At 47.1% G+C, this 20,451-nt stretch overlaps 1 protein-coding gene across 1 annotated transcript; it reads left to right on the forward strand.

The window, feature by feature from the left end:
* Window positions 1-1,059: 1,059 nt before the first annotated feature.
* LOC126249109 (collagen alpha-2(I) chain-like) lies at window positions 1,060-17,849 on the forward strand. Its single transcript, XM_049950759.1, has 2 exons — window positions 1,060-1,940; window positions 17,672-17,849. The coding sequence occupies exons 1-2, from the start codon at window positions 1,060-1,062 to the stop codon at window positions 17,847-17,849; spliced, it is 1,059 nt and encodes a 352-aa protein (XP_049806716.1).
* Window positions 17,850-20,451: the final 2,602 nt, after the last annotated feature.

The raw sequence follows: 20,451 nt of genomic DNA on the forward strand, positions 1-20,451 counted from the left end.
GCAGTTGTGCCATCCAGGAGGATGGCGGGAGGTACTGGTACCGCTGGGTGCAGTGGTGGCGTCCAGGGGGGGCAGTGGATGGCACTGACACCACTGGGGGCACTAGGCAGTAGTGCCCTCCAGGGAGGCAGCGGGCGAAACTCACATTGCTGGGGGCAGTGGGAAGTGGTGGCGTCAGGGAGGCGGCGGGCAGCAGGCGGTACTAGCATCATCATGGGAGGCGGGCAGTGGTGGCGTCCAGGGGGGCGGAGGGCAGCACTGGCACTGCCAGGGGCACTAGCCTGTGGGGTTGGCACTGGCATCACTGGGGACAGTGGTGGCGTCCAGGTGGGCGGCGTGTGGCAGGCGGCACTAGAATCACCAGGGGCAGCGGGCTGTGGTGGCGTATAGGAGGATGGCAGGAGGCACTGGCACCGTCAGGGGCAGTGGTGGCGTCCAGGGGGGCGGCGTGTGGCAGGTGGCACTAGCATCACCATGGGCAGCTGGCAGTGGTGGCGTCAAGGAGGATGGTGGGAGGCACTGGCACCGTCAGGGGAAGTGGTGGCGTCCAGGGGGGTGGCGTGTGGCAGGCAGCACTAGCATCACCAGGTGCAGCGGGCAGTGGTGGCGGCAAGGAGGATGGCGGGAGGCACTGGCACCGCCAGGGGCAGTGGCGGCGTCCAGGGGGGCGGAGGGCAGCACTGGCACTGCCAGGGGCACTAGCCAGTGGTGCCTTCCAGGGGGGAAGCGGTTGGCACTAGCATCACTGGGGGCAGTGGTGGCGTCCAGGTGGGCGGCGTGTGGCAGGTGGCACTAGCATCACCAGGGGCAGCGGGCAGTGGTGGGGTAAAGGAGGATGGCAGGAGGCACTGGCACCGTCAGGGGCAGTGGTGGCGTCCAGGGGGGCGGCGTGTGGCAGGTGGCACTAGCATCACCATGGGCAGCTGGCAGTGGTGGCGCCAAGGAGGATGGCGGGAGGCACTGGCACTGCCAGGGGCAGTGGTGGCGTCCAGGGGGGTGGCGTGTGGCAGGCAGCATTAGCATCACCAGGTGCAGCGGGCAGTGGTGGCGGCAAGGAGGATGGCGGGAGGCACTGGCACCGCCAGGGGCAGTGGTGGCGTCCAGGGGGGCGTCGTGTGGCAGGTGGCACTAGCATCACCAGGGGCAGCGGGCAGTGGTGGCGTCAAGGAGAATGGCGGGAGGCACTGGCACCGCCAGGGGCAGTGGGGGCGTCCAGGGGGGCGGCGTGTGGCAGGCGGCACTAGCATCACCAGGGGCAGCGGGCAGTGGTGGCGTCAAGGAGGATGGCGGGAGGCACTGGCACCGCCAGGGTCAGTGGTGGCGTCCAGGGTGGCGGAGGGCAGCACTGGCACTGCCAGGGGCACTAGCCAGTGGTGTCTGCCAGGGGGGCAGTGGGTGGCACTGGCACCACTGGGGGTAGCTGTCAGTGGTGGTGTCCAGGGGGGTGGAAGGCGGCAAGCAGCACTAGCATCTCCAGGGATGGTGGGCAGTGGTGGCGTCCATGGGGGTAGCGGTCGGTGGTGGCACCACTGGGGGCAGTGGCCAGTGGTGGTGACCAGGGGGGCGGAGGGCAGCACAGGTACCACCAGGGGCACTAGGCAGTGGTGCCCTCCAGGGGGGAAGCAGGTGGAACTGGCATTGCTGGAGGAGGATGGCGGGAGGCACTGGCACCGCCAGGGGCAGTGGTGGCGTTCAGGGGGGCGGAGGGCAGCACTGGCACTGCCAGGGGCACTAGCCAGTGGTGCCTTCCAGTGGTGGCGTCCAGCGTGGCTGCGGGCGGCAGTTGGCACTACCATCATCAGGGGAGGCGGGCAGTGGTGGCGTCCAGGAGGACAGTGGGAGGCACTGGCAATGCCGGGGGCAGTCGTGGCGTCCAGGGGGGTGGAGGGTAGCACTGGCACCACCAGAGGCACTAGGCAGTGGTGTCCTCCAGTGGTTTGGCGAGTTGCACTGGCACAGTTGGAGGCAGTGGGCAGTGGTGGCGTCCAGGGGCTGGAGGCAGCAGGCGACACTGGCATCTCCAGTGGTGGTGGGCAGGCACAGGGGCTGCAGCAGTGCACGAGTGTTCTGACCGCAGTATGGAGAAGCTCTATATTGTTTTCATAGTTGTTGAATGGGTAGGTTGTCTGTGACTGAAACAACAAGTCTTTAGGAAAAAAAACACACTGTGCTTTATTCATTTTAGGTACATTGTACAGTGGTACCACATAACTCGGAAAATATCTGCTGCCTGCAAGCCATACACTCGGCCTGTATGGTGTTAAAGCTAGTAGTCAGTATTATCCACATTGGAATTCCTCTCTACAGGTGTACAGCTTTTATAAATGGTTCAAATGGCTCTGAGCACCATGGGACTTAGCATCTGATGTCATCAGTCCCCTAGAACGTAGAACTACTTAAACCTAACTAACCTAAGGACATCACACACATCCATGCCCGAGACAGGATTTGAACCTGCGACCGTAGCAGTCATGCAGTTCCAGACTGAAGCGCCTAGAACCGCTCAGCCACACCAGCTAGCCAGCTTTTAGAGCTACATCGGTACAGGGGATACACAGGAAATCATACACTGTTCTACCTGGTCCATTATAACACTATTTTTGTTCAAATAGTCTACAGACTTATAGTAGGCAGCTCTTGCATATACCTGCTAATAACATTATCTTTCTGTACTAATCTATGTTGCACAGTACATATCATTTAATTTCACAACATCGCTTCGCCATGCATTTCAACTATAGTAACTTAATGGCCTAACTTTTGAATGGCAACCAGTGTAAGAGAAGGATCATACTTGTCTGTCATCTTATTCTTCATATAATGCATGATACTGCTCATATATTCCCTCTAGTACTATGAAAAATGAACTTTCAAATTAACACATTGCGCGTTTTCAACTACAATAACTACAGCAAAGTCATTATCTGGATCCAGGCCAACATTTACTAGTTTAGATCAATATGCAGTAACGTTATATGTGCTTGCAAACAGTAGTACTCGTGATGGGTTACTTACCTTTGATTCTGCGGGCTGTGGCAGCTGCGGTGGTGATGGTATTATATAGTTTAATGAACGTGGTGCAGCATAGCTGAAAGACACCAAGTACGATAAACTGGGAAGCTCATCTGCGGACTGCTGCTGCGACAGTGTAACCAGTAGTATGTAGGTGTCCTCATCCAACAGTTCCACTACCACCAGTTCAGGGGTGTGTAGTGTTCCTGGAAGAATAACAAACCATAGATATGTATTTCAATAAATATTTGTTAACAGCAATAGTCATAATTACATTATTATTAGAGATTTAGTTTCGTATCTAACATCTTATTACTCTTGCCCTGGGAGCGCTGGTTGGTCCCAGCTGATGCTGCTGGCACTTCAACATCATCTCACTATGAAGTTCAGACCTTGAATGAGAGAGGGAGGGCCTCAGGCTGCTGGATTCATAATACAATAAAGAAAGGGACAGGGAGAGCTCGATTCCCACTGGTCACTGGGTTTCCCGCCTTTCTATTGTGCTCCCATTGGCTGAGAGGTGTTTCCTGCCATTAAACGTCACATGACCACTATTGCACAATTGGCTAAGATGTGGGGATTTCCCTTGATCACTTTCATCAATTCCCAGTGGAGAAGAGGAAGTAAAGGGGTGGGGGGCAGCATTGCTCCAGTGCGCAGAATGGTAGAAACGTTCTGCCCCAACTCTCTTCTCCACCCTTGACTTTTGAACTCAGCAGCTAGAATGCAGTCTTGGGGGGAGCAGAATCAGATTATACACATGGGTCGAGTCGAGTATGTTACAGCTGACTTCCAGTTTCAAACAAAACTATACAGGGTGAGTCACCTAACGTTACCGCTGGATATATTTCGTAAACCACATCAAATACTGACGAATCGATTCCACAGACCGAACGTGAGGAGAGGGGCTAGTGTAATTGTTTAATAAAAACCATACAAAAATGCACGGAAGTATGTTTTTTAACACAAACCTACGTTTTTTAAAATGGAACCACGTTCGTTTTGTTAGCACATCTGAACATATAAACAAATACGTAATCAGTGCCGTTTGTTGCATTGTAAAATGTTAATTACATCCGGAGATATTGTAACCTAAAGTTGACGCTTGAAACCTCCGACGTTCAGTTGCGTGTTGTAACAAACACGGGCCACGGTGGGCGAGCAGCATCTGCAGGGATATGTTTACGATGACGACCGTGTTTACGAGTGTGGCTGTAGTGCACTGTTGTGGTTTGGTCTAGCTGTCGCAGTGTCCGCATGTAGCGCTTGCTGCTATTGTTATTCTGCATTCGTCTCCGCACGCAGACCAACTGTAGTACACCGTGTTACCAGACGTCTGTGATAGTGTAGTGTTGTAGGAACTGTGACCATGGTGTATTCGAACTCTGAAAAGGCGGAGATGATACTCATCTATGGCGAGTGTCGACGAAATGCAGCTGAAGCCTGCAGGGTGTATGCAGAACGGTACCCGGACAGAGAGCATCCAACGTGCCGCACATTGCAAAACATCTACCGCCAATTGTATGCAACAGGTATGGTCGTAGCACGCAAACGGGTCCGTAACAGGCCCGTCACAGGAGAAGCGGGTGCAGTTGGTGTGTTAGCTGCTGTTGCCATGAACCCACACATGAGTACACGGGACATTGCGAGAGCCGGTGGACTGAGTCAAAGTAGTGTCATGCGCATACTGCATCGTCACCGCTTTCACCCGTTTCATGTATCGCTACAACAGTAATTACATGGTGATGACTTTAGTCATCGAGTGCAATTCTGTCAATGGGCATTAACAGAGAATGCGTTGCAGTTCTACCTGTTTACCGATGAAGCGGGTTTCACAAACCACGGGGCAGTGAATCTACGGAACATGCATTACTGGTCCGTGGACAATCCTCGCTGGCTCAGACAGGTAGAGCGACAGCGACCGTGGACTGTAAATGTATGGTGCGGAATAATTGGCGACCACCTCATTGGTCCTCACTTCATCGCAGGGGCCCAAACAGCTGCAACATACATCGCGTTTCTACAGAATGATCTGCCAACGTTGCTCGAAAATGTCCCACTGGAAACGCGTCGACGTATGTGGTATCAGCATGATGGTGCACCTGCACATTCCGCAATTAACACTAGGCTGACCCTTGACAGGATATTCGACGGGCGTTTCATAGGACGTGGAGGACGCATAAATTGGCCAGCCCGTTCTCCTGATCTTACACCTCTGGACTTCTTTCTGTGGGGTACGTTAAAGGAGAATGTGTACCGTGATGTGCCTACAACCCCAGAGGATATGAAACAACGTATTGGGGCAGCCTGCGGCGACATTACACCAGATGTACTGCGGCGTGTACGACATTCATTACGCCAGAGATTGCAATTGTGTGCAGCAAATGATGGCCACCACATTGAACATCTATTGGCCTGACATGTCGGGACACACACTATTCCACTCCGTAATTGAAAACGGAAACCACGTATGTACGTGTACCTCACCCCTCATGGTAATGTACATGTGCGTCAGTGAAAAAGACCAATAAAAAGGTGTTAGCATGTGGACGTAATGTGCTGTTCCAGTCTCTTCTGTACCTAAGGTCCATCACCGTTCCCTTTGGATCCCTACGTAATTCGGTGCTCTCCGATACACACGATCGAACAGCGGAGGAGTGCTACTCAAGCGTCAACTTTAGGTTACAATATCTCCGGATGTAATTAACATATTACAATGCAACAAACGGCACTGATTACGTATTTATTTATATGTTCAGATGTGCTAACAAAACTAACAGGGTTCCATTTAAAAAAACGTAGGTTTGTGTTAAAAAACATACTTCCGTGCATTTTTTTATGGTTTGTATCAACCAATTACACTAGCCCCTCTCCTCACGTTCGGTCTGTGGAATCGATTCGTCAGTATTTAATGTGGTTTACGAGATATATCCAGCGGTAATGTTAGGTGACTCACCCTGTATATGTTAGTTGTGAGGGTGATCAAAAAGTCAATATAAGTTTGAAAACTGAATAAATCACGGAATAATATAAATAGAGAGGTAAAAATTGACACACATGCTTGGAATGACATGGGGTTTTATTAGAACCAAAAAAATACAAAAGTTCAAAAAATATCCGACAGATGGCGCTTCATCTGATCAGGATAGCATTAATTAGCATAACAAAGTAAGACAAATCAAAGATGATGTTTTTACAGGAAATGCTCAATATGTCCACCATCATTCCTCAACAATAGCTGTAGTCGAGGAATAATGTTGTGAACAGCACTGTAAAGCATGTCCGGAGTTATGGTGAGGCATTGGCGTCGGATGTTGTCTTTCAGCATCCCTAGAGGTGTCGGTCGATCACGATACAATTGCGACTTCAGGTAACCCCAAAGCCAATAATCGCACGGACTGAGGTCTGGGGACCTGGGAGGCCAAGCATGACGAAAGTGGTGGCTGAGCACACGATCATCACCAAATGACGCTCGCAGGAGATCTTTCACGCGTCTAGCAATATGGGGTGGAGCACCATCCTGCATAAACATCGTAAGTTCCAGCAGGTGTTTATCAGCCAGGCTGGGGATGATGCGATTCTGTAACATATCAGCGTACCTCTCACCCGTCACGGTAGCAGTTACAAAATCAGAATCACGCATTTCCTCGAATAAAAAAGGCCCGATAACGGTAGATGTGGTAAATCCAACCCATACCATGACTTTCTCGTCCTGCAATGGAGTTTCCACGACAGTTCTAGGATTTTCGGTAGCCCAAATTCTGCAGTTGTGGGCGTTGACAGACCCTCGGAGCGTGAAATGAGCTTCGCCGGTCCACAACACGTTACTCAACCAATCGTCATCTTCCGCCATCTTTCGAAACCCCCACACCACAAATGCCCTCCGCTTCACTAAATCGCCAGGTAACAGTTCATGATGCCGATGGATTTTGTACGGATAGCATCGGAGGGTACGCCTAAGTGCCAACCAAACAGTAGTGTATGGAATGCCGGTGCGACGTGCGACTGCACGAGCGCTGACTTCCCCGTGCACAGACGAACCCGCTACAGTCTCCATTTCTTCCTGAAGTGTCTCAGCAGCATTACGCCTTGTGCTCGGTCGGCTACTCTGGGGTCTATCGTCTAAACAACCCGTGGCTTCGAACTTCGAAATCATTCTCGCCACAGCTGCATTTGTCAAAGGACCTTTACCCGTTCGAATCCCCTTCCTATGGTGATAGGATCGTAACGCTGAACTAGCTTATTCCCCATTCTGATAATACAGCTTCACTAAAAGCGCCTTTTCAGGTAACGTCAACATGCTGCGACTGCTGGCACATCTGATTCTCTCTCTTTTTTGTTCTTTATTGTTATTTTTAAACCTGTTTACAGGCAGGCCAGCAGCAGCATACTACGCCACTCTTTGGCCTCAGAGAAACACAAAAGATACAAATGAAGACAATTAGAGAAAAAAAATATGGTGGACATATAAACGGAGACAAACACTTTTTAAAATACATGGAGCCGTTCACGGGCATAGAGTCCAAGATAAAATTTGTTCCGACACTTTGACACATACATAGACGAAAATTGTCACCTGTGAACGTAGGTGCACAAAACGAATAACACTGAACCACTTAAGCACAAAACGACGGCACACACAGAAACACGAGGCGTTGATCTCCGGCGTGCGAATGTTCACTAACTGTGTACGAGTCCGGGGACCTGCCAAGAGAGGAGGAGGGGGGTGGGAGAGGGAGAGGGGAGAGCAGATGCCATGGGCAGGGGAGATAGTGGGAAGGGAGGAAGGTGGAGGGGAAGCCCGGGGGAAGAGGGGTGGAGGAAGGGGATGGGGGAAAAGGAAAGAGAAGGGAGGGAGGGTGCCTAAAGGAAAAGACACAGGAAGTGGGGGGGGGAGGATCAAAGTTGATAGGAGGGGTAGATGGAGGGGAGGAGGACAGCATCAGGGAGGGGGAGCTGGCGGAAGCCACCTTGGGAGAGGGTAAGGAGGGTAGAGAGATGGAGACCGGGTGGGACGTGGGAATACAGGCGCGGCAGCGGGTGGGGGTGGGAGAGGATGGGCGATACAAGCGGGTGAGGAGGATCGAGTTTGCGGGAGGTGTACAAGATCCGTATCCTTTCTGATTCTCTTTCTCATTACAGCTCCTTTTATACACGATTGTCATGCGCAGTCACTGACGTTTTGCTGTCCAGTGCCATCTGTCGGACATTTTGTGAACTTTGTTTGTTTTTGGTTCTAATAAAACCCCATGTCATTCCAAGCATGTGTGTCAATTTTTACCTCTCTATCTACATTATTCCGTGGTTTATTAAGTTTTCAAATTTGTACTGACTTTTTGATCACCCGGTATATTACTAAATATCCGTCACAGAGACAGGAGAATGGGTGGGTTTAAGTTTAAAATCCTTATGCAATGTAAAATTTTACTGGTGCGAATATTTTTATGGGTGTTTATTGCTCTGGTCTGTAACAGGGTGAACTGTCACCGGTATCTCATATCACAACTTCACTTTCTCCTTTCGACACTGGCCTAATTGAAGTGATGTGTTGACATTCAATCTAGTGTGAACACACAAGCATTTGATAGTGACGTCTTCTGTTCAATTCCAACGATATCCAGTGCGGAGGAGAAAGAGGAGGAGGAGGAGGAGGATTGTTGGATTTTAGATGTTTTGCATAACTGGCGGACCTTACATCCAACAATTTTAACTGCAAACACGGTAAACACAAGGAGCTGTAAATCCAAAAGGAGGAGGAGGAGTTTAGTGCTTAAGGTGCCGTCGACAACGAGGTCATCAGAGACAGAGCACAAGTTCAGATTACGAAACAATGGAAGAAGAAAGTGGCCGTGCCCTTTCGAAGGAACCATCTTGGCGTTTGCCTTAGGCGGTATAGGGAAATCACGGCAAACTTAAATCAAGAGACTGGATGCCAGTTTGAAATGTCATCCTCCCGAATGCGAATCCAATGTGCCAACCTCTGCTCCACTCTACTCGGTACATCCAGTGTGAATCGACCTTAAGTCTGCTCTTCCATCTGATACGTATACATATTTAACTAATATAGTTTAAAAGGTGGAGCTTCTTTAGTGAAAAAAGTCCATCTAATTAGGACACTGATGACGTCTGTGTTTCTCGCTGTTTAGTACCCTAAACCACTAATCATCATCATCACTATATATCTAGAGAGGATAGAAACTGCTTCCTCCAACTTCTTTTCTCTTAATACAGTTTAATTATTTCTTAAAATTATGTACAAAAAGGATCTGAATAACGTAAACTGACTTTCTTTCAGAGTGTAGTTAACTGTTCCCTCTATATTAATGTAAATCAACAAGTCTCAAAACGACTTTTAAGAAAATTTTAAAATTATTTGTTCCATAATTCGACAAGGCTTTTACAAAAAAACTGAAAGCCTATTTATAACCATGTAAACTAGGCACATCTCCTGTTTTTACCTAATTAACAATCAAAATTAACATATTTATACTATTTTGCATCAGGAAGAACAGTTTTACAAGGAAATAATTGAAACCTTTAATGTCTGAAAGGCTCCAATCAAAATAATGCATTGCACAAATGGACAGTCTACATCTACATGCCTACTCTGCAATTCACACTTTAGTGCCTGGTAGAGGATTCATCGCCCCACTTTCAAACCACTTCTCTACTCAGCCACTCTCTAACAGCGCGAGGGAAAAGCGAACACTTAAATCTTTCCGTGCGAGCTCTGATTTCTCTTATTTTATTACAATGATCATTTCTCCCTATGTAGGAGGGTGTCAACAATATGTTTTCACATTCGAAGGCGAATGTTGCAGATTGAAATTTCGTGAAATGATCTCCCCTCAAGGAAAAACGCCTTTGTTTTTATTATTGCTACCCAAACTAGTATATCATATTCGTGACAGTCTCTCCCCTATTTCGTGATAATACATAACGAGCTGCCCTCCTTTGAACGTTTTCGATTTCCTCCATCAGGTCAATCTGGTAAGAATCCCTTACTACACAGCAATAATTTAGCACAGGTCGAACGAGCATAGTGTAGACAGTCTTTTTAGCAAACCTGTAGCATCTTCTAAATATTCTGCCAGTAAAAAGCAGTCTTTGATTTGCCTTTCCCACAACATTATCTACTGATCTTTTCAATTTAAATTATTCATAACTGTAATTCGTAGGTACAGTCTTTAGATGTGTGTGATCTATCGCATGACTGTAGTTTAACAGATTCCTTTAAACTTATGTGAATGACCTCACGCTTTTCATTATTTAGCGTCAAATGTCAATTTTGCACAATACAGATATCTTGTCTAAATGAGTTTGCAATTGGTTTTAATCTTCCGATTACTTCGTTTAACTATTCGTTAAACGAAAGCATCATCTGCAAATGATATAAGAGGGCTGCTCAGATTGTCTCCTAAATCGTTTATGTAGATTAGGAACAGCAAATAGCCTATAACATTTCCTTGTGGAACGCCAGATATCACTTCTGTTTTACTTGGTGATCCATCAGTTACTACGAATTGTGATCTTTTCGACAGGAAATCACGCATCCAGTGGCACCATAATGTTCGAACACAGTATATGTTCCAAAATCTTACTGCAAATCGACGTCAGTGGTATGTGACTATAATTCGTCGGATTACTCCTGCTTCCTTTCTTGAGTATTGTTGTGACCTGTGCCAGCTTTCCAGGCTTTAGGCACATATCTTTCGTCGATCGAGCGGTTGAGTGCGACTGTTACGTATGGAGATTGTGTATCAGCATAATGTGAAAGGAATTTAGTTAGTGTACACTCTGGACGGAGGACTTACCTTTATTAAGTGATTTAACCTGCTTTACTACACTGAGGATATTTCAGTTACCCATGTTGGCAGCAGTTCTTGATTCGAGTTCTAGAATGCTTACTTCGTCTTCTTTGGAGAAGGAATTTCGGAAAACTGTTTTTAGTGATTCCGCTTTAGTGTCATTGTCATCGGCAACAATACCTTCGCTGTCGCGCAAAATGGTTCAAATGGCTCTGAGCACTATGGGACTTAACATGCCGGCCTGTGTGGCCGCGCGGCTCTAGTCGCTTCAGTCTGTAACCGCGTGACCGCTACGGTCGCAGGTTCGAATCCTGCCTCGGGCATGGGCGTGTGTGATGTCCTTAGGTTAGTTAGGTTTAAGTAGTTCTGAGTTCTAGGGGACTGATGACCACAGATGTTAAGTCCCATAGTACTCAGAGCCATTTGAGCCATTTGAGGACTTAACACGTGAGGTCATCAGTCCCCTAGAACTTAGAACTACTTAAACCTAACTTACCTAAGGACATCACACACATCAAACATCAATGCCCGAGGCAGGATTCGAACTTGCGTCCGTAGCAGTCGCTCGGTTCCGGACTGAAGCGCCTAGAACCGCTTTTTTTATCTCATTTTGTTCTATATTGTTCGTTGAATTTGTTCGGGGAGGACGTCCGATGACACCCGTTTAGGTTCATCGTTAATCCGATCACTCAGTTTTTTATTACAGAGAGTAGCTAACCCTCTGACCGAACACGCTGAGCTACCGTGCCGGCGACCTCGGCCACCGCGACCGGCCGCTGTCGCGCAGTGAAGGTATTGATTGTGTCTTGCCGCTGATGTACTTCACATACGACCAGACTCTCTCCGGACTTCCTGCCAGATTTAGAGACAGAGTTTCATTGTGGGAACTATTAAAAGCGTCTCGCATTGAACTTCACGCTAAATTTCGAGCTTCTGTAAAACTTAGCCAATCTTGGGGATTTTGCTTCCCTTTAAATTTGGCATGCTTTATTCGTTGCTTTTGCAACAGTGTTCTGACCTGTTTTGTTTATCTTGGAGGGTAGGCACCATCTATTATTAATTCACGTGATATAAATCTCTCCGTTGCTGTTGATATTACTTCTTTGGATTTAAGCTACAGTTGGTTTTCTTTCATAGTTTGTTCAGAAGGAATGGAGTCCGTCTCTTAGGAATGCGAGAATAGAATTTTTATCTGCTTCTTTAATTGATATATTTGCATTTATTTTTAGTGGGTTTGGCTGTCATGGTATTCATTCTCGTTACAACGACCTTGCGATCACTAATCCCTGTATCAGTCACAATTGTCACTATTTGCCTCGGGTTATTTGTGACTATGAGTTCGGTTATGGTTTCATAATCAATCACAGATCGAATGGGGTCCTGAACTAATTGTTCAAAATAATTTTCAGAGAAGCATTTAGCACGATTTCGGACGATATTTTGTGCCTGCCATCGTCTTTAAACATGTAATTTCGCCAACATATCGAGGGTAGATTGAAGTCACCGCCATGTATAATTATATGAGTGGTGTACCTATTTGAAATGAGACTCTAGTCTGCATCTACATCTACATCTACATAGATATTCCGCAAGCCACTGTACTCTGCGTGGCGGAGGGTAACCGGTACCACTACTAGTCATTTCCTTTCCTGTTCCACTCGCAAATAGAGCGAGGGAAAAACGATTATCTATATGCCTCTGTCTGAGACCTAATTTTTCGTATCTTATCCCCGTGGTCTTTACGCGCAATGTATGTTGCGGCAATAGAATCGTTCGGTAGTCAGCTTCAAATGCCGGTTCTCTAAATTTTCTCAACAGTGTTTCTTGAAAACGACGTCGTCTTCCCTCCAGGGATTCCCATTTGAGTTCCCGAAGCATCTCCGTAACACTTACGTGTTGTTCAAAACTACCGGTAAAAAATCTAGCAGCCCGCCTCTGAATTGCTTCGATGTTTTCCTTCAATCCGACCTGGTACAAATCCCAAACACTCAGGCAATACTCAAGAATAGGTCGCACCAGCGTAATATATTGGGTCTCCTTTACAGGTGAACCACTCTTTCCTAAAATTCTCCCAATAAACCGAAGTCGACCATTCGCTTTCCCTACTACAGTTCTCACATCCTCGTTCCATCTCATATTGCTTTGCAACGTTACGCCCAGATATTTCAACGATTTGACTATCCGGTTTTCGGCTTACAAGGCCATCTTCATGATGGCCTTGTAAGCCGAAAACCGGTTAGCAATAAAAATAATATTGTAGAACAAAAGCAAACTGGTGCTTTTCATTTATTATTATAATGTTGTTCTACCAAGAACCGACGGAAGATTCTGTTAATATGATTTGACTATCTCAAATGGGACACTAGCAATACTGTATCCGAACATTACAGGTTTGATTTTCTTACTCATTTGCATTAAGTTACATTTCTCCATATTTAGAGCTAGCTGCCATCTATCACATCAATTGTAAATTTTGTCTAAGTCTTCTTTGAATTGTTCAGCACCTGTATCACCTGAGTCGGGAGGGCGGTAAAAGGCTCCAGTTATTAAGTCAAGTATAGCGTTGTCAAGTATAGCGTCAATCCATACTAACTTTGCAGGAACTATCTACTTCAATTTCGCTACAAGGTAGACTACTTCTTACAGCAACAAATACAACACCGTCAACTGTATTTAATGTATCCTTTACGAACGCCTTCAGATCCTTTCTAAAAATTTCTGCTGAAGTTATTTCTGGTTTTATGGTTCTGAGCACTTTGCGACTTAACTTCTGAGGTCATCAGTCGCCTAGAACTTAGAACTAATTAAACCTAACTAACCTAAGGGCATGACACACATCCATGACCGGGGCAGGATTCGAACCTGCAACCGTAGTGGTCGCTCGGCTCCAGACTGTAGCGCCCAGAACCGCACGGCCACTCCGGCCGGCATTTCTGGTTTTAGCTAACTCAAGAAATGGCTCTAAGCACTATGGGACTTAACATCTGAGGTCATCAGTCCCCAAGACCTAGAACTACTTAAACCTAACTAACCTAAGGACATCACACACATCCATGCCCGGGTCAGGATTCGATCCTGCGACCGTAGCAGCAGCGAGGTTCCGGACTGAAGCGCCTAGAACCGCTTGGCCACAGCGACCAGCTTTTAGCTAACTTTCGGTTCCTATAACGATTTGTGATTCAGTGCTTTCTATTCTTCAATCATATACATATAACAGAGGTAAGTTTATACAGAAAATCATACCATATTTAGAGACTTGCACAAAACTGTTTTATGGAAACCAACGGTATCTTAAACTTCAGTTGAACCCCGGAATATTATTACAAGCAAACATTAAAGAACTTTTAATGTCCTTCGCTGGCAACGCCACAAGCCTCAGCCTAAGTCAATGACCAGCAGACTGCCAGCTGGGGGAAATCACAGGACGGGGGAACGCGGAAGCGATTGTGACACGCGGGACCGGCCAAGTTCCCAGGTCCGCAAACGGAGCACAATGACATCACGGCAAGAGTTACAGTAATACGGTGACAGAGCAGTCACAACAAAGTCCAGTCACAACGCAGCAATAAATATTCATCCACTGATGCCGCGCTTGTAGCCGCGCAGTCTAGGGCGTCTTGTTACGATTCGCGCGGCTCCCCCCGTCGGAGGTTCGACTCCTCCCTCGGGCATGGGTGTGTGCGTTGCCCTTAGCGTAAGTTAGTTTAAGTTAGATTAAGTAGTGGTTAAGCTTAGGGACCGATGACTTCAGCAGTTTGGTCTGTAACATCATATATTAAGGGTCGCCATGCGACAGCAATCGCACAACTTGCGTACGGGCCGCTAGACGCCGCCGCGAGCGCTAAGAGTGCATTGCGATAGCAGGCGCACGTGTTGCGTATGGGCCGCGAGGTGCCGCCACGAGCGCAACCGTATATAAGTGCCGACGGAGTTCGGCCAGCTCTTTTTAAGTTGTTATGTCACTCGGCTGAAGAGGAGCGGATTGTGCCGCTGACAGCCCTCCTCTGCCCATATGGGGCAGGGGAATGAAATCACAATAAAGAAAGAAAAAAAAAATCGGCCAGCTCTCATTTTGTTGGCATCTCATTTTTGCCTATTCTCTTATTTGCTTAGTTGCTTAGCTCTTATTCGTTTATAGCTCATGTTATTGTGCCCTCTCTCAGCCATTCTGATTGTTTTGATTTACTCCTAATTGAGAAGTGCTTATTTTGGCATTTCACTTTTGCATATTTCTCATTTCGCTAATAATATGCTCCTTAGCTTTTTACAGTTGAATTGATTAACATAGTCTCATGTACTGTTTGTTCATTTCACCCTGTTCATATTTTGATGTTCTTTAAATACTGTAATAATTATCGGAAGCATTTCTTCCCTTAAACTTGTGTAAAGTATTCTCGAGGTAGGATTTGTTCTGTGACACAGGTGTAAGGTTCAGAATATAAATTATATACGAAACTGTGCTTTAAAAGGAATTTATTGTTTCATTTTGTACTACATAAGACGACAATTTTGTGATATGAGGGAGATATTTGAGGGGCGAACCCATGGAAATAGTCTTAAGTGATCCCCTTTAAAAATAAAAATTGTGTGACACTGCAAGACGTGACACTGTAGGCACCGAATATATATATATATATACGTCACAGGTCCCATAAGATCTCACCACAAATTTCCAAAAAAGTCCCACTGATGCAGCAGAAAAGAGCGTCTGAAAGACGAACTTAACGAAAGTCTGAAGCCACTCGGAGAGCTGACCACATACGAAAACTGTTCATCAATGATCTCAGTTGCACCTGTTCTGTAATTCAGATGAGGCTATTTCAGACCGAGCGAGGTGGCGCAGTGGTTAGCACACTGGACTCGCATTCGGGAGGACGACGGTTCAATCCCGTCTCCAGCCATCCTGATTTAGGTTTTCCGTGATTTCCCTCAATCGTTTCAGGCAAATGCCGGGATGGTTCCTTTGAAAGGGCACGGCCGATTTCCTTCCCAATCCTTCCCTAACCCGAGCTTGCGCTCCGTCTCTAATGACCTCGTTGTCGACGGGACGTTAAACACTAACAACCACCGCTATTTCAGTCGACCCTCTGCACGCCTAATCGTCTACGGTCTTCTATGGAGTCACAAATCTCGCTGGAGGGACTGTACCACTGCACGCTGCAGTGAGAACTTCCGGTTCATCACTGGTGGGGTACAGAGATCGCCATCAACCTGCTGGCCTACTGGAGGCTTCAATAGTAGGGCCAAGAAGCTGTTCGAAATGTGCCGCGCTGGCTACGAGGCCTGGGGGCGTCGACCGGGCGTGACGTCACGTCTGTCACATAATCTGTCCTGTACGCAGCAGTATCGCCGTGCAGACGCCTACTCACTGCTTCTGACGGGGTCTGCGCACCGCCAGCTCAACTGAAATGCCAGGGCCCGGGGAAGGCAATCCTATATTTCTGAATAATAAATGTGGGAACATGCGAAGCAGTACTGACCCTTCTTATCATAGAAGAAAGGTTAAGAAAAGGCAAACCTACATTTATAGCTTTTGTAGATTTGGTGGAAGCTGTTCACACTTTCAACTGGAAAACACTGTTTGAAATTATGCAGATAGCAACGGTAAAACACAGGAAGCGAAAAGTTGTATGTAGCTTGTACGGAAACCAGATGACAGTTGTAGGAGTTGATGGGCGTGAAAGGGAACCAGTGGCTGAGAAAGAAGTGAAGCAGGGTTGTAGCCTAGCCCCGATGTTATTCGGTCTATACATTGAGCAAACAGTAAAACAAACCAAAGAAAAATTTGGAGAAGGGATTAAAGTTCAGGGAGAAAAAATAAAAACTTTGAGGTTTGCGATGACATTGTAGTTCTGTGAGGCTCAGAAAAGGACTTGGAAGAACAGTTGAATCGAATGGACAGGGTCTTGAAAGGATGATGTAGGATGAACGTCCTACAGTCTGTAACCACGCGACCGCTACGGTCGCAGGTTCGAATCCTGCCTCGGGCATGGATGTGTGTGATGTCCTTAGGTTAGTTAGGTTTAAGTAGTTCTAAGTTCTAGGGGACTGATGACCTCAGAAGTTAAGTCCCATAGTGCTCAGATCCATTTGAACAATTTCTAGGATGAACCTCAACAAAAGCAAAACAAGGACAATGTAGTGCATTAGAACAAAATCAGGCGGTGTTGAAGAAATTAGATTAGGAAATGAGACACTAAAAGTTGTAGATAAGTTTTGCTATTTGGGCAGTAAAATAACTAATGATGGCTGAAGTAGAGAGGGCAAGAAAAGTGTTTTGAAGGAGAGAATTTTGTTAATATCGAATATAGATTTAAGTGCTAGGAAGTATTTTCTGGAGGTATTTGTTTCGAGTGTAGCCTTGTGTGTAAGTGAAACGTGGGCGATAAACACTTCAGATAAGAAGAGAATTGAAGCTTTTAAACTGTGATGTTACAGAAGAATGCTGAAGATTAGATAGATAGATAATGTAACTGATGAGAAAGTACTGAACAGAGTTGAGGAGAAAAGAAATTCGTTGCACAACTTGACTAAAAGAAGAGATCGGTTGATAGAACACATTCTGAGACATCAAGGTATCACCGATTTAGTATTGTGGGGAAGTTTGGGGAGTAAAAACTATGCAGAAAAATACAGGAAACAGATTCAAAAGGAAGTAGGCTGCAGTAGTTATTAAGAGATGAAGAGGCTTAGACAAGATAGAGTAGCATGGAAACCTGCATCAAACCAGTCTTCGGACCGAAGACTACAACCCCCAATGTATCACTGGGAATAATGTTTTCTTGGCGCTTTCGAGTGTAAACATATCCTCCTCACTGCATCCTTGCTCAGCACGATTCTGACGGCTGTAGGGGTCTTGAACCGAACCCTGTATCTGGTGTCAGCAAGCGGCTGTTAGCGTTAGAGACATCTACGCCTGATGCCACACCGACACATCTACAGCAGCAGCAGCCGACATCGGCTGCACAGATCCGCTGTAAGGACAACGGCTACGGACTTCAGTTCACAATGATGCGCTGCAGTGAGTGACTAATATTTTTTGGCCTTCATCTTGTGTCTCTGGCAGTGACCATGTTGAGCTGTAAGGACCTAAGCTGCATATTAAAAGTGTCGTTTGTTAGGCCGAAAGAACCTGCGGATTTGTCTTTGTTCCGTGGGGATACAAGGTAGTTTTATCTGCAGCCAGTAAGATGTTTAGTATGCAGTTTGTCCAGGCATGATTTTTCATGTGTTAAAGCTGTGTCAGCTACGTGCAGTATGCGTAGGTGGTTTAGTCAAGTAGCGCAGTATTGTGCAGAGGCCCATTGGACCATGGTACCGCACAAATATTAAGCGCAGTTTGTTCTTATTGTGTATTAGGCTTATTGTTTCTGTATTTTTCTCGTATAACAGTAGATGGAGGTTACACGAATGCCACACACATGGTAGCGACTTTGGACGAAATGGGGAAGCCCAGGGGCAAACAGCAGCGTTGCTGGAGATTACAGCTCTACATAAGCAGGACAACGAGACACTGCATAGGAGGGTAGAAAAATGGGAAGCCGCTGATGGGCAAGTACCTTCTGAGTCAGTGGAGGCCAAAATTGTGTTAGGTGTACCCATCCCTTCCCTCGATCTTTTGTTTTTTCTTTTATTGATTTTCAATTCCCCCCGAAGGGGGCGGGCTGACAGCAGCTTAGTACGCTGCTCTACAGCCTACAGACTTTTATTTTAAAAAATGGAAGAAGAAAAGAAACAAGAAAAACAGGCGATAAAACAGTGACGTCAAGTGTAAAATGGCGGAAAAATGCGGAAAGTTAAAACAGAAAGCAAAAGGGGTTGGCAACGTTAATAAAAGACACAGGAATCAGACAAGTAACATAGCACACACACAATTAAAAAAAACACGGCGACAGTTTGGTTTCTGTTCGCAAGAGATAAAAGGCACACTCAGCGACAGTATGATGGCCGTTTGCAACACTTCCCAAAAAACACAACACGGAACACTCACTGTAAGACACTCACTGTAGAACACTCAATGTAGAACACTGCACGAAAGTGGCGGCACAAAGATGACACTCCCGAGCCAAAGGCAGATGGGGGGGGGGGGGTGTGGACCTGGAGGAGGGGGAAGAACAAGGAGGGAGGAAGGAAAAAAACGAAAAAAGGGGCGGGGGAACCAAGGAGGGAGAGGACTAATAAAGGGGGAGAAGGGCAGATGCGAGAGGGAATGAGAGGAGGCAGAGGAGGGAAATGGAAAAGGACTCAGGGGAGAGAAGGGGGCAGAGAGAGGGGAGGTGGGGAAGAAAGAGGATGGAAGGGGGGAGAGAGGGAGCCCAGGAAAATGACACAGGAAAGGAGGGGGAGTGAGGATCAGAGTTGATAGCAGGGATAAATGGAGGGAGAGAGGGCATCATCCGGGAGGGGGAGTTGATGGAAGCCACCTTGGGAAAGGAGATGTAGGGTGTAGTGATGGAGGGTAGGGGGGACGCAACAGTGAAGACGTGGCAGGGGGCGCGGATGGGAGAGGAGAGGAGCAACCAGGGGGTGAGGGGGTTCAAGGTGGAGGGAGGTGTAGAGGATGCGGATATGTTCGAGGAATATGAGCAGATGGGGGAAAGGAATGAGATCATAGAGGATCCACGTGGGGGACGGGAGGCGTATACGGAAGACGAGGTGGAGTGCATAACGCTCAAGGATCTGGAGGGATTTATAGAATTTGGCGGGGGGGGGGGGCAGATATGCAGGCAGGACTGGCATAACAGAGGATTCCCTCGATCCTGCAGTGGCTAACCTTATAGCACCCTTTTCGGAAAAAGCGACCGAGAATGTAAGTGTTTTTATTGCTGATGCGAAGTACACTATTGGCCATTAAAATTGCTACACCATGAAGATGACTTGCTACAGACGCCAAATTTAGCCAACAGGAAGAAGATGCTGTGATATGAAAAGGATTAGCTTTTCAGTGCATTCACACAAGGTTGGCGCCGGTGGCGACACCTGCAACATGCTGACATGAGGAAAGTTTCCAACCGATTTCTCATACACAAACAGCAGTTGACCGACGATGCCCGGTGAAACGTTGTTGTGATGCCTCGTGTAAAGAGGAGAAATGCGTATCATCACGTTTCCGACTTTGATAAAGGTCGAATTGTAGCCTATCGCGATTGCGGTTTATCGTATCGCGACATTGCTGCTCGCATTGGTCGAGATCCAATGACTGTTAGCAGAATATGGAATCGGTGGGTTCAGGAGGGTAATACGGAACGCCGTGTTGGATCCCAACGGCCTCGTATCACTAGGAGTCGATATGACAGGCATCATATCTGCATGGCTGTAACGGATCGTGCAGCCACGTCTCGATCCCTGAGTCAACATGGGGACGTTTGCAAGACAAGAACCATCTGCACGAACAGTTCGACGACGTTTGCAGCAGCATGGACTGTCAGCTCAGAGACCATGGCTGCGGCTACCCTTCACGCTGCATCACAGACAGGAGCGCATGCGATAGTGTACTCAACGACGAACCTGGGTGCACGAATGGCAAAACTTCAGTTTTTCGGATGAATCCAGGTTCTGTTTACACCATCATGATAGTCGCATCCGTGTTTGGCGACATCGCTGTGAACGCCCATTGGAAGCGTGTATTTGT

The sequence above is a fragment of the Schistocerca nitens genome, chromosome 3 (genome assembly GCF_023898315.1).
Source record: "Schistocerca nitens isolate TAMUIC-IGC-003100 chromosome 3, iqSchNite1.1, whole genome shotgun sequence".
In the NCBI taxonomy this organism is placed as follows: Eukaryota; Metazoa; Arthropoda; class Insecta; order Orthoptera; family Acrididae; genus Schistocerca; species Schistocerca nitens.